The 19,156-nt window shown below is 48.1% G+C and overlaps 1 protein-coding gene across 2 annotated transcripts in view; it reads right to left on the reverse strand.

Moving 5' to 3' along the window:
- The window catches only part of LOC116981783 (alpha-2,8-sialyltransferase 8F-like), a 50,961-nt gene extending 40,284 nt beyond the window's left edge, over positions 1-10,677 (reverse strand). For both annotated transcript variants that reach the window (XM_033034865.1, XM_033034863.1), the window contains exon 1: positions 10,243-10,677. In XM_033034865.1, coding sequence (XP_032890756.1) covers positions 10,243-10,379 — 137 coding nt within the window. In that variant the 5' untranslated portion in view covers positions 10,380-10,677. The remainder of the gene's footprint in view (positions 1-10,242) is intronic.
- Between the last annotated feature and the right edge of the window lie 8,479 nt (positions 10,678-19,156).

Here is a 19,156-nt window from a genome sequence, read left to right on the forward strand (position 1 = left end):
GGTAGTTGAGGCCAGTTCATTGGCTATATTTAAGAGGGAGTTAGATGTGGCCGTTGTGGCTAAAGGGATCAGGGGGTATGGAGAGAAGGCAGGGATGGGATAATGAGTTGGATGATCAGCCATGATCATATTGAATGGCGGTGCAGGCTCGAAGGGCCAAATGGCCTACTCCTGCACCTATTTTCTATGTTTCTATGAACCAGGTTTCTAAAGTAAATGTCGTTATTGGATCGATTATACTCCTGATATATCCAGGAAGCGCTTTTTCTCCCAAGAGTGTTTGGATGTAGAAGTCAGGGATATATGTCTCAATCTCTTTCCACCAAGCTATATAGCTGTCCTCACACAAATTAATTAGTGGTCAAAGTTGGGCTGCATAGAAATATATCCTAAAATTTGGAAGTGCCATTCCACCTTTGTCCTTTGGCAACTGGAGTGTTGTGTATCGAATTCTGCCCTTCTTTCCTTCCCCAATAAATCTAGATATTAATTTATCCCATTCTGTGAATTGTTTTAATGGTACCTCTATTGGCAGAGATTGGAACAAGTACAATAGGCTTGGCAAAATATTCCTTTTCACCACATTTATCTTACTACTAAAATCCATTGGGTAGGTGGACCATCTTTCTATATCCTTTCGCATGTTTATATTGATGTGATTATAATTGGCCCAATACAACATTGATATATAATAATAATAATAATAATGGATGGGATTTATATAGCGCCTTTCTAATAATACTCAAGGCGCTTTACATCGCATTATTCATTCACTCCTCAGTCACATTCGGTGGTGGTAAGCTACTTCTGTAGCCACAGCTGCCCTGGGGCACACTGACGGAAGCGTGGCTGCCAATCTGCGCCTACGGCCCCTCCGACCACCACCAATCACTCACACACATTCACACACATTCACACACAGGCAAAGGTGGGTGAAGTGTCTTGCCCAAGGACACAACGACAGTATGCACTCCAAGCGGGATTCGAACCGGCTACCTTCCGGTTGCCAGCCGAACACTTAGCCCATTGTGCCATCTGTCGTTTTGTTTACTGTAACCCTTTGATTGATTTTGAATCCCATTCCATATTATACTTTTGTTTGATTTCTTCTGGAGGAGCACAATTAAATAGGAGGGTTTGAGTTTTTGAAATATTCACTTTATATCCTGCATAAAAATAAAATGTCTCTATGATCCCCATCATCCTTGGGAATGAGGTGTTTACTTCCATGAGATACATCATTTGCAAAAAGGCCAATTTAATCTTCTCGGTCTCTTATAGTTACTCCCCTCAGTTCCCTATCTTGACCAATCGCTTGAGCCAATGGTTCAATATATATGGCAAAGGGTAGGGCTAAGACAACATCCCTGTCTCGTTCCTCTTCCTAACACAAATCTCTCAGTTAAGGACCCATTCACCTTTACTCTTGCATTAGGTTGCTGGTAAATTGCTTTAATAACTTGAATTGAATCTTCGGTAAAGCCAAATCTTTCTAGTGTTTGGTATAAGAATTCCCAATTAACCCTATCGAAAGCCTTTTCCACATCTAGGCTTATCAGGGCAGCGCGCGTACTTTCCTTTTGAATCTTATGTATTATATGTAGGGTTCTTCTAATACTGTCCTGTGTTGGTCTGCCTATTATAAAACCAGTCTGGTCTTCATCAATTAAATCTGGCATGAACTTTTCAAATCGTTTGGTCCCACACCAAATCCTGGCCTCACATCACTCCAGTCCTCAAACAACTTCACTGGCTTCCCATCTCCCACCGGATCACCTACAAAATCCTGATCCTCACCTACAAAGCCCTCCACCATCTGGCCCCCCCATATCTCACTGACCTCCTCTCCCCCTACCAACCCTCACGGTCCCTCAGATCCACATCAGCCGGTCTCCTCTCCATCCACAAGTCCAACCTCCGCAGTTTTGGGGACAGAGCCTTCTCCAGGGCAGCTCCCAGGCTCTGGAACTCCCTCCCTCAACTGATCCGCAATTCTGTATCTCTCACCATCTTCCAGTCCCGCCTCAAGACCCATCTCTTCACTTCTGCCTATCCTTAGCCCCACGTCCCCCTCCCTTTTGAATTGAATAGAATTTGAATAGAATTTATTTGCCACACAACCAGGGTCGGTGGTATTTAACCATATAACAACCATATAACAATTACAGCACGGAAACAGGCCATCTCGGCCCTACAAGTCCGTGCCGAACAACTTTTTACCCTTAGTCCCACCTGCCTGCACTCATACCATAACCCTCCATTCCCTTCTCATCCATATGCCTATCCAATTTATTTTTAAATGATACCAACGAACCTGCCTCCACCACTTCCACTGGAAGCTCATTCCACACCGCTACCACTCTCTGAGTAAAGAAGTTCCCCCTCATGTTACCCCTAAACTTCTGTCCCTTAATTCGGGTTGTCAGCAGCGGTACAATAATAAAGAACACAACCACAATAAAAATGTAACACAAACATCCACCACAGCATTCATCACTGTGGTGGAAGGCACAGAACTTGGCCAGTCCTCCTCCATTTCCCCCCGTGGTCCGGACCTCCACCCTCCGCAGCCGTTGCTGCGGGCGTCCAGATGGTAAGGGACAAAGTCAAAGTCAAGGTAAGTCCAGGATCGGCTCTTCCCCACCGGAGACCGCGGCTTCAGGTTGGTGTAGGCCGCAGGCCGGCGGTCGAAGATTTAAGGTTCCCGCCGCGCCGCAGCCAGAAGCACCGCAGACCGCAGGGCCGGCGGTCGAAGCTCCCCTCCAGGGGTGATGGTAAGTCCATGCCGAACCCGCGGTAGAAGTTGGCCACGGGCCGACCGTGATGGCTTCTTCTTCCCCCAGGTCCCCCACGAGGGATCCCGGGCTGTAGACGCCGCACCAGCTGGAGCTCTGCAGACCGCGCACGGCTTCAGGCTGCGGGCCAGCGAAACGGAGCGCTCCCCTCCAGCGAGGGCTCACCCGCTCCACGCCGAGAGTCCACGCTGCGCCCGCCGCTGAAGCCCCAGGCGCGTCTCCAGAAAAGGCCGCGCCGATCCTTGATGTTAGGCCATGGGGGAGGCGACCTGGAAAAAGTCGCCTCTCCGTGGAGGAGGCGACCGAAGCGGTTTCCCCCTCACCCCCCCCACACCACCCCCCACACAAGACACACAAAGGAACATTAAAACAAACTTTAAAACATACTTTAAAACATACTAAAAATTGAAAAGACTAACGCGCTGCTGACAGGCGCAGTCACTGCATAACATTTCATCTGTGCATTAATTGCCTCATATTGTGTTTTGAATTGTATTCTGTCTTTACTTTGTGTACTAGTCATGTCTCTACTATTTATTTCATTCCCCTTACATGTTTTTCCTCTACCTGCTAAATTTTTGTAAGGTGTCCTTGAGACTCTTGAAAGGCGCCCATAAATAAAATTTATTATTATTATTATTAATTGAAGAATATAATTTATAGTCCACATTTAGAATTGATATATCGGTCTGTAGTTGGTACAATTTTCCTTGTCTCTGTTCTCTTTGGGGATTAATATTATAATTCCCTCTTTCCATGACGGGGGTCTTCGATAATCCAGTTAAAGATTCTCAGAAGAAGTGGGTTCAGCACATTCCAAAATATTTTATACCATTCTATAGGTAAACCGTCGCTGCCTGGGGCCTTGTTTGTCTTCATCCCACCAATTATCTTCTCCATCTCCTCCAGTGATATTTCTGCTGTGATTATTTTATTTTGTGTCTCTCCAATACAGGGGCAGATCTATTGTACTTAAAAAAGTCCTCATTGATTCCCCATCTACTGTAGAGGTTTGTGTATATAATTCTTTATAATATTCCTGGAAGATATATTCTATTTATTTTGGATCACTCTTCAATTTCTGTGTACGTGGGTCCTTAATTTTGTGTATGGTGTTGTCAGCCGGTTGTTGGCAAGTATTTTAGTGGATTTAGGGCCTAGCTCATAATGTGCCTGTTTTACAAATCTTGCTTATTTCTCCACCTCTTGACCCAATATTCCATCCATTTGTCCCATCAAATCTTCCATTTGCTTATACGTTCTCTGGTCCTTATTATTTTTGTACTTCTGTTCTAAATCCTTCAGGTCTGATATCAACTTATTATATGTTTTCATTCTGGCGATGCCCCTGGCTATGAACCTACCTGGTATAACAGCCTTCAATGAGTCCCATAGTATGGATGGATCCAGCTCCCCATTGTCATTCTCCTCTAGATAACTTTCGATTTCCAATTTAATATCATTAACAGTTGTTTGATCATTCAGTATTCCAACATTTAATCGCACACTGTGTCATTCCTTCTGCTGTCCATTTGAATTGTTAAGTATATGGCATTATAGAAATATGGCATTATTCCAACTGTATCTCTAAACTAAACTAAACTCAGGGATATAGAAACATAGAAATTAGGTGCAGGAGTAGGCCATTCGGCCCTTCGAGCCTGCACCGCCATTCAATATGATCATGGCTGATCATCCAACTCAGTATCCCGTACCTGCCTTCTCTCCATACCCTCTGATCCCCTTAGCCACAAGGGCCACATCTAACTCCCTCTTAAATATAGCCAATGAACTGGCCTCGACTACCCTCTGTGGCAGGGAGTTCCAGAGATTCACCACTCTCTGTGTGAAAAAAGTTCTTCTCATCTCGGTTTTAAAGGATTTCCCCCTTATCCTTAAGCTGTGACCCCTTGTCCTGGACTTCCCCAACATCGGGAGCAATCTTCCTGCATCTAGCCTGTCCAACCCCTTAAGAATTTTGTAAGTTTCTATAAGATTCCCTCTCAATCTCCTAAATTCTAGAGAGTATAAACCAAGTCTATCCAGTCTTTCTTCATAGGACAGTCCTGACATCCCAGGAATCAGTCTGGTGAACCTTCTCTGCACTCCCTCTATGGCAATAATGTCCTTCCTCAGATTTGGAGACCAAAACTGTACGCAATACTCCAGGTGTGGTCTCACCAAGACCCTGTACAACTGCAGTAGAACCTCCCTGCTCCTATACTCAAATCCTTTTGCTATGAAAGCTAACATACCATTCGCTTTCTTCACTGCCTGCTGCACCTGCATGCCCATTTTCAATGACTGGTGTACCATGACACCCAGGTCTCACTGCATCTCCCCTTTTCCTAGCCGGCCACCATTTAGATAATAGTCTGCTTTCCTGTTTTTGCCACCAAAATGGATAACCTCACATTTATCCACATTATACTGCATCTGCCAAACATTTGCCCACTCACCCAGCCTATCCAAGTCACCTTGCAGTCTCCTAGCATCCTCCTCACAGCTAACACTGCCCCCCAGCTTAGTGTCATCCGCAAACTTGGAGATATTGCCTTCAATTCCCTCATCCAGATCATTAATATATATTGTAAATAGCTGGGATCCCAGCACTGAGCCTTGCGGTACCCCACTAGTCACTGCCTGCCATTGTGAAAAGGACCCGTTTTCTCCTACTCTTTGCTTCCTGTTTGCCAGCCAGTTCTCTATCCACATCAATACTGAACCCCCAATGCCATGTGCTTTAAGTTTGTAAACTAATCTCTTATGTGGGACCTTGTCGAAAGCCTTCTGGAAGTCCAGATACACCACATCCACTGGTTCTCCCCTATCCACGCTACTAGTTACATCCTCGAAAAATTCTATAAGATTCATCAGACATGATTTACCTTTTGTAAATCCATGCTGACTTTGTCCAATGATTTCACCACTTTCCAAATGTGCTGCTATCCCATCTTAACTGACTCTAGCAGTTTCCCCACTACCGATGTTAGACTAACTGGTCTGTAATTCCCCGTTTTCTCTCTCCCTCCCTTCTTAAAAAGTGGGGTTACGTTTGCTACCCGCCAATCCTCAGGAACTACTCCAGAATCTAAAGAGTTTTGAAAGATTATTACTAATGCATCCACTATTTCTGGAGCTACTTCCTTAAGTACTCTGGGATGCAGCCTATCTGGCCCTGGGGATTTATCGGCCTTTAATCCATTTAATTTACCCAACACCACTTCCCGGCTAACCTGGATTTCACTCAATTCCTCCAACTCCTTTGACCCGCGGTCCCCTGCTATTTCCGGCAGATTATTTATGTCTTCCTTAGTGAAAACGAAACCAAAGTAGTTATTCAATTGGTCCGCAATATCCTTGTTCCCCATGATCAACTCACCTGTTTCTGACTGCAAGGGACCTACATTTGATTTAACTAATCTCTTTCTTTTCACATATCTATAAAAACTTTTGCAGTCAGTTTTTATGTTCCCTGCCAGTTTTCTTTCATAAGATGGTCTGATACATCTGCCACACCAATTCTGCAATCCGTTACCCAATAGCAGTCTTCTTTCTGCATTAAGAAATAGTCTATTCTGGAGTAAACTGAGTGCGGTATTGAGTAATGTGTGTAGTCTCTTTATAGAGGGTGAAAATGCCTCCAGACATTAAGAAAACCAAATTCTTCACAGGTAGGGTTTAGTAGTTTTGTTAACTGGTTCTTATTCTTATTCTTCATTTTACTTGTCGTATCAAGGACATGATTCAGTACAACATTCAGATCACCCCCACATTTACAAATTCCTTCTGCTTCCATTGCAATAATATTAAATAGGGATTGGAAATAAATATTTATCACTATCTGGGGGAGCATAGATATTCACCAGTGTCAGGATATTATTATCAACTTTGCCCTTTCCAAAGCTGTGGGCAAATTTCACCCAATAATGTGGAGGCAGACACAAGGGTTAGCAGATGCTGGAATCTTAATCAAAGCACACAGTGCTGGAGGAACTCAGCGGGTCAGGCAGCATCTGGGGAGGGAATAGACAAGTTCCTCGTTTGTACATCTCTGGAGGGAAGATGATGCGGTCCAGAGAATCAGGAGTGTTTCATTGTTCTATGTCCCAGATGACTGAAGAAAGACACAAAATGCTGGAGGAACTCAGCGGGTCAGGCAGCATCTCTGGAGGAAAGGAATAGGTGACGTTTGTGGAGTCAGGGACCTTCTTCAGACACCATGAGTTACACGGGCACACTGTGGCCTATTTCTGTGGCCACACATTTGGATAGCAGTAACAGGATTGGTCCGAGTCAGCATGGATTTACGAAGGGGAAATCATGCTTGACTAATCTTCTGGAATTTTTTTGAGGATGTAACTAGGAAAATGGACAAGGGAGAGCCAGTGGATGTAGTGTACCTGGACTTTCAGAAAGCATTTGATAAGGTCCCACATAGGAGATTAGTGGGCAAAATTAGGGCACATGGTATTGGGGGTTGAGTGCTGACATGGATAGAAAATTGGTTGGCAGACAGGAAACAAAGAGTAGGGATTAACGGGTCCCTTTCAGAATGGCAGGCAGTGACTAGTGGGGTGCCGCAAGGCTTAGTGCTGGGACCCCAGATATTTACAATATACATCAATGATTTGGATGAAGGGATTCAAAGTAACATTAGCAAATTTGCAGATGACACAAAGCTGGGTGGCAGTGTGAACTGTGAGGAGGATGCTATGAGAATGCAGGGTGACTTGGACAGGTTGGGGGAGTGGGCAGATGCATGGCAGATGCAGTTTAATGTGGATAAATGTGAGGTTATCCACTTTGGTATCAAAAACAGGAAGGCAGATTACTATCTAAATGGCGTCAAGTTTGGAAAAGGGGAAGTACAACAGGGTCTGGGGTTCCTCGTTCATCAGTCTGTGAAAATAAGCATGCAGGTACAGCAGGCAGTGAAGAAAGCTAATGGCAGGTCTACAGAGGACGCCATATCGGCGGCCCTACACTCTGCCCTGACCCACCTGGACAACAACAACTCCTACATCAGGTTGCTGTTCATTGATTTCAGCTCCGCTTTCAACACTGTCATCCCCGCCAGCTTGATCACCAAACTCAGCGGGCTTGGCATCTCCACCTCCCTCTGCAACTGGACACTGGATTTCCTCACCAACAGACCACAGTCTGTTAGGGTCAACAACCTCACCTCCACCACTATAACACTGAACACCGGCGTGCCACAGGGCTGTGTGCTCAGCCCTCTCCTCTACTCCCTCTTCACCCACGACTGCATCCCTAAGTACGGATCCAACGCCATCATTAAGTTTGCTGACGACACCACGATGGTAGGACTGATCAGTGACAACGATGAGTCAGCCTACAGAGAGGAGGTCAAGCACCTGACAACCTGGTGTGCCAATAATAACCTCGTCCTCAACTCCAAGAAGATGAAGGAACTTATTGTCGACTTCAGGAAGGTCAGAGGGGGCAGACATACCCCCATCTACATAAACGGGACTGAGGTGGAGCGCGTCTCCAGCTACAAATTCCTCGGGGTACACATCTCGGAGGATTTGTCCTGGTCCCTCAACACCTCCAAGCTGATCAAAAAGGCACAGCAGCGCCTTTACTTCCTGAGGAGGCTCAAGAAAGCCCACCTGTCCCCCCAGATCCTGACCAACTTCTACCGCTGTACCATCGAGAGCATCCTGACCACCTGCTTCACGGTATGGTACAGCAGCTGCACTGTTGCGGACAGGAAGGCACTACAACGGGTGGTGAAAACCGCGCAGCACATCATCGGTGCCCCGCTCCCTGCCATGGATGCCCTCCACCGAAAACGGTGTCTGAAACGAGCTGGGAAGATCATTAAAGACCCCTCCCACCCCAACCATGGACTGTTTGCCCTCCTCCCATCAGGGAGGCGGTACAGGAGCCTCAGGTCTCATACCAATAGGATGAGGAACAGCTTCTACAATCATACCGTCGCATTGCTGAACTCGGAGTCCCGCCGATAGATTCCTCCGGTCCCTCCATCCCCATTGTTTAATTATTCTGTATTTTTTATTATTCTGTATCCTCTTTTTTTTTAAATTTCTATATTGCACTACTACGGACTGACGCAAAACTGCATTTCGTTGTACCCATACTCAGTATTTGTGCAATGACATTAAAGTTGAATTGAATTGAATGTTGGCCTTTATAACAAGAGGAGTCGAGTATAGGAGCAAAGAGGTCCTTCTGCAGTTGTACAGGGCCCTAGTGAGACCACACCTGGAGTATTGTGTGCGGTTTTGGTCCCCTAATTTGAGGAAGGCCATTCTTGCTATTGAAGGAGTGCAGCATAGATTTACAAGGTTAATTCCCGGGATGGCAGGACTGTCATATGCTGAGAGAATGGAGCGGCTGGGCTTGTACACTCTGGAGTTTAGAAGGATGAGAGGGTATCTCATTGAAACATATAAGATTGATTAGGGTTTGGACACGCTAGAGGCAGGAAACATGTTCCCGATGTTGAGTGAGTCCAGAACCAAGGGCCACAGTTTAAGAATAAGGGGTAGGCCATTTAGAACGGAGACGAGGAAACACTTTTTCTCACAGAGAGTGGTGAGTCTGTGGAATTCTCTGCCTCAGAGGGTGGTGGAGGCCGGTTCTCTGGATACTTTCAAGAGAGAGCTAGATAGGGTTCTTAAGGATAGTGGAGTCAGGGGATATGGGGAGAAGGCAGGAACGGGGTACTGATTGGGGATGATCAGCCATGATCACATTGAATGGCAGTGCTGGCTCGAAGGGCAGAATGGCCTACTCCTGCACCTATTGTCTATTGTACACCTCGTTTCTCAGCCCTGATCCTTCCCTCCAGAGATGCTGCCTGACCCGCTGAGTTACTCCAGCATTTTGTGTCTATCTTTGGTGTAAACCAGCATCTGCAGTTCCTTCCAACAAATTCATGTCGTTACATGCCAGCTGTGCTGCTGGAAGTAAGAATTTAATTCTCCTGTTTTTAATGACAGTAAAACAGTCTGAAGAAGGGTCTCGACTCAGAAACGTCACCCATTCCTTCTCTCCAGAGACGCTGCCTGTCCCGCTGAGTTACTCCAGCATTTTGTGCCTACCTCCGATTTAACCCATCATTTCTAGTTCTTTTCCTACACGCTGGACCCTGCTGGGTTCAGGGTCTGATGAAGGGTCCCGACCTGGGGGGAAAAAAGGGGCCAAATTTGCCACCACCACAGATGCTGCCCGACCTGCTGACATAACCCAGCGACCGTGTGGTTTTGTTGGCTCTCTTGTACGAAACACGCCATCTGCGCCTTTTTGTTTTTGTCGAGGAGAGAGATCGCCCCATCTCAAACCACACACACACACACACACAACACACAACAGTGCAACAAACAGCAGCAGCAGCAGAAACATCACCCCCACACCCACCCCAAGAAAACAGACCCATCATATTGCCCCAGCCTACCTGTAATCGAGCGAGTCAAAATGCATTATCCCCAGCAGAAATACGAAAACCGTGCAAATCACCAGCACCTTCCTGAAGGAACACATTGGAGCCATGCTGGTCGCAGAGGCAGAGATTTTTGCTGGTTCCTTGGTCATTTAAAGGTGATTTTTGACTGTTCGTGGGTTTTTTGTTGTTTTTTTGGTTTTCACTCTCTCCCTCTCCCCCCCTCCCTTCTCTTTACAGCCGGCGTGGATCACAGGAGAGCAATAATAATTCATTGGGTACGTTTCCAGTGTGTTGTCGAAAATGCGGTGGAGGCATTTGCTCCTGCTACATGGAATTGCAACATTGTACCGCGCCGGCCATACCCTTGTGAGAACGTCCGGCTCAGCGAGCACAGCTCTCTCTCTCTCTCTTTCTCCCTATTTTCTCGTTCTCCCTCACTCTCTTTCTCTCTCTCCCTCTTTCTTTCTTTCTCCCTCTCTCCCCCCCTCTCACTTTTACGCACCGTCCCTTTTCACCCCGCCCCCTATAATATCATTCCTGCCCCCCTCCCCCCTGCGTAAATTCGAAGGACCTCAAAACAAAGCAGGACTGAATCTTAATACAGTCTTGTTTCACTGCAGGCTAGAGAAACAATCTCTATTTTGTTGTTGTTGTTGTTGTTGTATTCGCCTGATGCTCCTCGTCTCCAGAGATAGCCAAAAAAACAGACCCAGGAATTAATCTCCCCCTTCAGCAGCAATTCATCCTTGTCGACTTGAATTTCTGAGCAAGGTCAGTGGCCAGTGATAGACGAGGCTCCCAACTAATCATTGGGCAAGGCAAGACCTCTCCCTCTCATCTCCCCTTCCCCATGCAGCCAATTGCGTTGCGAAAGGAGGGACTTCCTATCTCTTCAGAAAATAAAATAGTTTTGCAGCCTCCAAGCCTCAGGGAGGGTGTGTTATGCTATTTACTGTACACGGTCTTCACCGTCGCTGGCAAGCTGCTTTTGATTCTGAGCAGCGCCGTGTTGGAACTGCAAGCGGCAACTACAGGCTAATAGTGACAGGCTGCTGACACAAGGAGCCGCAGATGCTGGAATCTTGGGCAAAACTCAAAAGTGCCGGAGGAATCCCAGAGAGCCAAGAGTGTTTTATTGGCGTATGTCACAGATAGAACAATCACATTCTTACTTGCAGCAGTACAACAGAATATGTCGAGGGGTTTTGGGGAGAAGGCAGGAGAATGGGATTGGGAGGGAGAGATAGATCAGTCTGAAGAGGCATCACCCATTCCTTCTCTCCGGAGATGCTGCCTGTCACGCTGAGTTGCTCCAGCATTTTGTATCTACCTACCTTCGATAGGTCTGCCATGATTGAATGGTGGAGTAGACTTGATGGGCCGAATGGCCTAATTCTACTGCTATACTAAACGAGAGGAAAAAAAAGTTCTCTGGATAGAAGGAATGGGTGGATGAGTTTCGGGTCGAGACTTCGGGTCTGAAGAAGGGCCTCGACCCTTCCCTCCGTCTGAAGAAGGGTTTCGGCCCGAAACGTCGCCTATTTCCTTCGCTCCATAGATGCTGCTGCACCCGCTGAGTTCCTCCAGCAATTTTGTGTACCCTCCAGAGATGCTGCCTGTTCCCGCTGAGTTACTCCAGCATTTTGTGTCTACGGTGTAAACCAGTAGCTGCAGTTCCTTCATATACATACACACACATATCAACATATATAGAAACATAGAAAATAGGTGCAGGGGTAGGCCATTCGGCCCTTCGAGCCTGCACCGCCATTCAATATAATCATGGCTGATCATCCAACTTAGTATCCCGTACCTGCCTTCTCTCCATACCCCCTGATCCCTTTAGCCACAAGGGCCACATCTAACACCCTCTTAAATATAGCCAATCAACTGGCCTCAACTACCTTCTGTGGCAGAGAATTCCAGAGATTCAGCACTCTCTGTGTGAAAAATGTTTTTCTCATCTCGGTCCTAAATGATTTCCCCCTTATCCTTAAACTGTGACCCCTTGTTCTGGACTTCCCCAACATCGGGAACAATCTTCCTGCATCTAGCCTGTCCAACCCCTTAAGAATTTTGAAAGTTTCTATAAGATCCCCCCTCAATCTTCTAAATTCTAGCGAGTACAAGCCGAGTCTATCCAGTCTTTCTTCATATGAAAGTCCTGACATCCCAGGAATCAGTCTGGTGAACCTTCTCTGTACTCCCTCTATGGCAAGAATGTCTTTCCTCAGATTAGGAGACCAAAACTGTACACAATACTCCAGGTGTGATCTAAACTAAACTAAATTGACACTTATACCAAGCCAATCAGCCTACAAACCTGTGCGTCTTTGGAGTGTGGGAGATAACCTGGAGAAAACCCACGTGGGTCTCAGGGAGAACGTACAAACTCCATACTGACAAGTACCCGTAGTCAGGGTCGAACCCAGGTCTCTGGCGCAGTGGGCTGAAGGGCCTGTTTCCCACACAGTATCTCTAAAGACTAAATAAAATGATGAGTTTGGCTGCCACAATATTCCAGCATGCCAACACAAAGCTGCCAGCTTCATTGGCAACATAGGTGCAGCTTTCCCAAGGCTGCCATAGATACCATGCACAAAATGCATGGCAGTTATTCAACAAAGCTACTTTGACAGAACCTCCCAAACCCCATAACCTCTGCCATCAATGAGGCACAGCTGCTCCAGAACCCAGGGTACGATCCTGACCTCGGGTGCTGTCTGTGTGGAGTTTGCACATTCTCCCGTGACTGCATGGGTTTCCTGCGGGTGCTCTGGTTTCCTCCCACATCCCAAGGACGTGCGGGTTTGTAGGTTAATTGGCTTCTGTAGAATTGTGCCTAGTGGGTGGGGTCGATGAAGTGAGATAAGATATTCGCGAAAGCACTCGGAGTGCGTATCAGGAACTCCCCCTGTGCCCTCATTTATTATCCATGCCTTGCAGTTATTAACCCTTTTCTTTCCACCTCTTGGACGACTTTCACTACCCAGAACTGCTTTACATATTTATCCAGTGGATGGGTGATCAGTGGTGGGCATGGACTTGGTGGGCCGAATGGCCTTTCTTCATGCTGTATCACTAAAACTAAAAGTAAAGGAGGACAAGGGTATCAGGCAGATGGGAACTTGTATGTTCTCCTTCAAACACACACCATCCCAATTGGAGATTGTTACAGACTTGGACACGCTAGAGGCAGGAAACATGTTCCCGATGTTGGGGGAGTCCAGAACCAGGGGCCACACACAGTTTAAGAATAAGGGGTAAGCCATTTAGAACGGAGACGAGGAAACACTTTTTCTCACAGAGAGTGGTGAGTCTGTGGAATTCTCTGCTTCAGAGGGCGGTGGAGGCAGGTTCTCTGGATGCTTTCAAGAGAGAGCTAGATAGGGCTCTTAAAAATAGCGGAGTCAGGGGATATGGGGAAAAGGCAGGAATGGGGTACTGATTGTGGATGATCAGCCATGATCACATTGAATGGCGGTGCTGGCTCGAAGGGCCGAATGGCCTACTCCTGCACCTATTGTCTATTGAGATGTATCACTGTACCTTTGTTGTCTGGTTTAGTTTGGTTTTCAGTTCAGAGATACCATGCGGATACGGAAACAGTCCGCGCCGACCAGCGACCACCCCATACACTAACTAGCACAATCCTACACACTAGGGACCATTTATAATTTTTACCAAAGCCAAATTAACCGACAAACCTGTACGTCTTGGGAGTGTGGGAGGAAACCGGAGCACCCGGGGAAAACCCGGGTCACAGGGAGAACGTAAATCTCCGCACCGACAGCACCTGCAGTCAGGATTGAATTCGGGTCTATCGTAGTCACTGCCTCAAAAAGGCAGCCAGCATCATCAAAGACACACACCATCCTGGCCACACACTCGTCTCACCACTGCCATCGGGAAGAAGGTACAGGAGCCTGAAAACTGTAACGTCCAGGTTCAGGAACAGCTTCTTCCCTCCATCCATCAGGTTATCAAACACTACAACCTCATAAGCTATGAACGACAATAGACTATTATTATTATTATTATTATTATTGCACTGTTATTTTTTTTTCTGTGTTGTTATATTATTTATTATGATTCCATATTGTGTTGTGCTGCAGCAAGTAAGAATGTCATTGTTCTATCTGGGACAAATGACGATAAAACACTCGTCTCTTGACTCCAATGAGGTAGATGGTAGCTCAGGACCGCTTATCTATATAATTAAAAGTGTCATCTTGACCACTTCCTGTTTGCAATGTGCTTTGATTTTAGGAAAAAAAACCTTACCACATATGGCTGTGATTTTTTGGCCATCTTACTCAGAGTCCTCCTCCGCTGCGCAGGCCCTGAGGTTTTTTTCTCCATCGATGAAAAATAAAAGACTTATTAGTGTTTAAAAAATCTTGAGATTCTCTCTCCTGTCAATCACCACCATGACGACCACGCCCCTTTGGTGGGAGGGACTATAAAACCCGGAAGTGTGGGCGTGGCTCAGTCTGTCTGCAAGATGGCGAGAGGTCATGACTCTCTGTCTGAGCTGGGAAACTACAGAACACTGTGAGTCTGCAAAGTACTTGAATAAATGATTTGTTAGCCCTTAATGAAAATGAAATTAGTTGTTTGGCCTGCCCTGTGCTTGAAACTGCAATGGCAATGGAAATTAAGTGAAAATGCAATGAGCTGTTTGGCTTGGGCCTGCCCTGTGCTCGATACTGTAATGGCAATGGAAATGAAGTGAAAATGCGATCAGCTCTTTGGCTTGAGCCTGCCCTGTGCTTGAAACCAGTCCATTATGCCCAAACTGCCCATATTAGCCCAGGAGGAGCATTTTGGCCCAAAAGGTCCGTGCCAGGCCAGGAAAAGTCCAGAAAAAGTGCCTTTCACTGAGATTTCACTCCGATTTTTTTTTCAAAGAGCCCCTTCAGCCCTTCAGGTCTGTACTAGCCCAGGAGTCCCTTCAGCCCATCATTGCATTCACCATGCAAGTATTAAACCTCACCCCAGTATTTTTCTCCCTCCCTTTGCTCCTTGTGAGATCCAGGCCAGGATAGACTTTCCTCCTCAATTGCTGTGATCTGCAGAAAAAGATGAAATATGTCTAAAATTGATTCTCCAACCTCTCCCCATTCTCTCTCTCTCTCACACAGAGTCTCTCACCTGTTTTGGGCAGAATTCCTGGCAGTTTCTGAGCTGCCAGCCCACCAGGCCTGAGTGACTGAGCTGCCAGCCCACCAGGCCTGAGTGACTGAGCTGCCAGCCCAAGAATCCATTCGGCCCAAAATGTCCATACTAGCCCTCTGGAAACCAGTCCCTTTGGCCCACAACACACATACTAGCGCTCCAGAAAGCCCCCCCCCCTCCCACCACACCCTCCACTGGCCAGCAATATTGGAATTGGTGGAGAGGTGGAATATTGCGTTGGGGGAACCAGCCCTCTCGTGTGAACTTAGTCTAGTGTGTCTTATGATCTTGTGATGTAACAGATGCCTGTTGTGCAGTGACACAGAGCTCTCATAAACAAACTGTGGTGTGACCATGGCTTAATACAAATCCGACAGAACTTCGCTGTCCCTCCGGTTAAAGAATGGAGAGCAGTTTGCACAACAGAGGACGATGGTGTTTTTTTAACGCTGCAAAAGGAGGTCACTTGAGCCTCAGCCAACAAAGTAATGGGACGTTTGACAGAAAGGGTGACGGATGTACTCGTTGCCACCATTTTGCAGTTGCCCTCGTCACTCTCCCATGGCAAGCGCTGCTGTTGGAAAAATATTAGGTTGGCCCTCCAGTTTGCACGGGCAGGTAATTTTCTTCTGTCAAAGCAACAGCACAATTGTCGCAGAGTCATTCGAGCATCCTTGCAGTTGCGGAATAACAATGATTAAGCAGGTCATTTAGCAACTGCCAGCAAGCTTGAATGATTTGGGCAACGTCCACGTCAAGCACTGACAATACGGCATTGTTTTATAATGATAGGTGGTGGCAGAGTACCGTTGCATTATATATTGTCAAACTCCAGTACTATTAAAGATACAGAAACTGATCTGCCTTGCCACTCCACTGCAACAGTGAGGCCACACATATATAGGAGGAACAGCACCTCATATTTCGCTTGGGGTAGCTTACAAACTCTAACACCCCCCTTCCACTAAAAGCTGGTTAACCAGGTCTGTAATTTGCAACTGAGCATTGTTCTCGGGACCACCCCGTCCCTAACCAACAATCGGTCTATCAGAACCACTCTGTATGTCTGAGGTCAATAGACAATAGGTGCAGGAGTAGGCCATTCGGCCCTTTGAGCCAGCACCGCCATTTAATGTGATCGTGGCTGATCATCCACAATCAGTACCCCGTTCCTGCCTTCTCCCTTGACTCTGCTATCTTTAAGAGCCCTATCTAATTCTCTCTTGAAAGTATCCAGAGAACCGGCCTCCACCGCCCTCTGAGGCAGAGAATTCCACAGACTCACAACTCTCTGTGTGAAAAAGTGTTTCCTCATCTCCATTCTAAGTGGCTTACCCCTTATTCTTAAACCGTGGCCCCTGGTTCTGGACTCCCCCAACATCGGGAACATGTTTCCTGCCTCTAGCGTGTCCAAACCCTTAATAATCTTATATGTTTCAATAAGATTCCTGTAAAGACGAGTGGAAAGGCACTAAGTCTTCACTACTGTTGTATTACTAAACACACACATTACTATTCATACACATTCCTGCCCTACGGGGGAGGTGTGCTCGTACCAGTCGGGAAGGCAACTCTTATCTGCAAGGTTTTGAAGGCCGCTCGGCCCCTCACTTTTTATCTGCTGGCCACTGAGAACATCACGCTGTTGGGCGCCCGTGCGTGCCAGGACCTCGGTTTGGTCTCCTTTCACCGCGATATCCACCAGGTGCGGACCCTCCTGGACCCCCTGTGTGAGTACCCTGATCGTTTCGACGACGGGCTGGGCAGGCTGCCCTGCAGTTACAGGATCGTTGTCGACCCGGGTGTCGAGCCTGTGGTCCGCCCTCTACACCGCGTCTCCTTTGCCATGAAGGACAAGGTGGAGTCGACTCTTCACCACATGGTGGCCGTGGGCATCCTCAAGGAGGTGAGTGATCCCACCCGGTGGGTCTCCACCATGGTTGTTGCTGCAAAGAAGGATAAGAGTGAGCTTCGCATTTGTATAAACCCCAAGGACCTGAACCTTGCCATTAAGTGCCCGCACTACCCCATGCGGACGGTGGAGGACGTCGCTGCACAGGTTGGCCCGGCCACTGTCTTCTCAGTCCTCGATGCCAAGAGCTCTTTCTGGCAGATACCGCTGGATGAACGTTCCTCATACCTGACCACCTTCAGCACACCTTTCGGCAGGTTCCGTTTCCTCCGCATGCCATTCGGGATCAACTCTGCCAGCGAGGTCTTCCAGCGCACCATGGAGCAGCTGTTTGCCGGTCTGCCGTGTGCTATCATAGTCGATGACATCCTGGTATACGGGAAGGACGTCGCTGAGCACGACCTCCACCTCCGCCAAGTCCTGCACAGGGCTCGTGAGATCAACCTCAAGCTCAACCCTAAGAAGTGCCGTTTCCGCGTCCCAGAGGTCACGTACGTTGGCCACGTCTTCACAGCTGAGGGGCTGAAGCCTGACCCGCAGAAGATGGCTGCGGTCTCTGGGATGTCTGCACCCGCCGACGTGCCCAGCCTGCAGCGCTTTCTGGGCATGGTGAACTACCTGGGGAAGTTCATCCCCGACCTCAGCGAGCTGAGTGCACCCCTGAGGGAGCTGATCAAAAAGGACACTGCCTGGGCTTGGTTCCCGAAGCACCAGAATGCGTTTGACATCCTGAAGTCCAGACTGGTTAGTACCCCCACTCTCAAGTTCTTCGACTTGCAGCGACCAATTGTCCTCACCTGCGACGCCTCGAAGTTTGGTCTTGGTGCCGCCTGCCTGCAGCTTTACGATGGCCTGCAGCTGCCTGTCTCCTACGCTTCTCGCACCATGACCCCCGCTGAGCAGCGTTATGCTCAGATCGAGAAAGAGCTCCTCGCCGTGGTGTTTGCCTGCTCGAAGTTTAAGGATTACATCCTGGGCAACACCTTCACTGTCGAAACCGATCACCAGCCGCTGGTCACGATCCTGAATAAACCGATCCACGTCGCCTCATCCCGCTTGCAGCGAATGATGCTGCAGCTCCAGCGCTTCACGTTTCGGGTCGTGTACCGCAAGGGCAAGGACATGTTCGTGGCCGACACGCTGTCCCGCGCACCACTGCCATCCACTGCCCGACACCCGTACAAATCGTCTGACCTGATGATGTTAAACGTTAATATTGTGCCTTCACAGCAGATGCAGTCCCTGGTCCAGCACACTGCCAAAGATCCTGCCCTGCAACAACTTGCCGACGTCATCCGGCGTGGCTGGCCTGACCGTCATTAGTCCTTGCCGGCCGGTGCCGTGCCCTACTTCCTGGTCCGGGATGAGCTTGTGCTGCACGACGGAGTGGTGGTGAAGGGCCACAAGGTTGTGGTGCCTGCTGCGCTGCGGGACCACAGCGGCCATCCCGGGGCCGAGGCCACTCTGTCCCAGGCCCAGAGCCAGTTCTATTGGCCCGGCATGGCCCCGGACATCCGGGAGAGGGGCTCCGCCTGCTCCACCTGCAATAGCCTCTCTCCCCATCAGCAACGGCAGCCGCTTCTGCAACAGCCTGCCCCCGATCTGCCATGGATGGCGGTCGCCACTGACATCTTCGAGTGGCGTGGCAAGCACTTCCTGGTCCTTGTGGACTCCTACTCCGGCTGGTTCGAGGTGGACCAGCTGCCCTCCCTCACATCTGCTGCTGTCATTGGCAAGCTGCGCCGCCTCTTCGCAACCTTTGGCTCCCCTGCGAGTTTGCAGTCGGACAACGGTGGCCAGTTTTCCAGTGCGGAGTTCCGCGATTTCGCTGCCACC

This window comes from Amblyraja radiata, chromosome 16 (genome assembly GCF_010909765.2).
Source record: "Amblyraja radiata isolate CabotCenter1 chromosome 16, sAmbRad1.1.pri, whole genome shotgun sequence".
Classification (NCBI taxonomy): Eukaryota; Metazoa; Chordata; class Chondrichthyes; order Rajiformes; family Rajidae; genus Amblyraja; species Amblyraja radiata.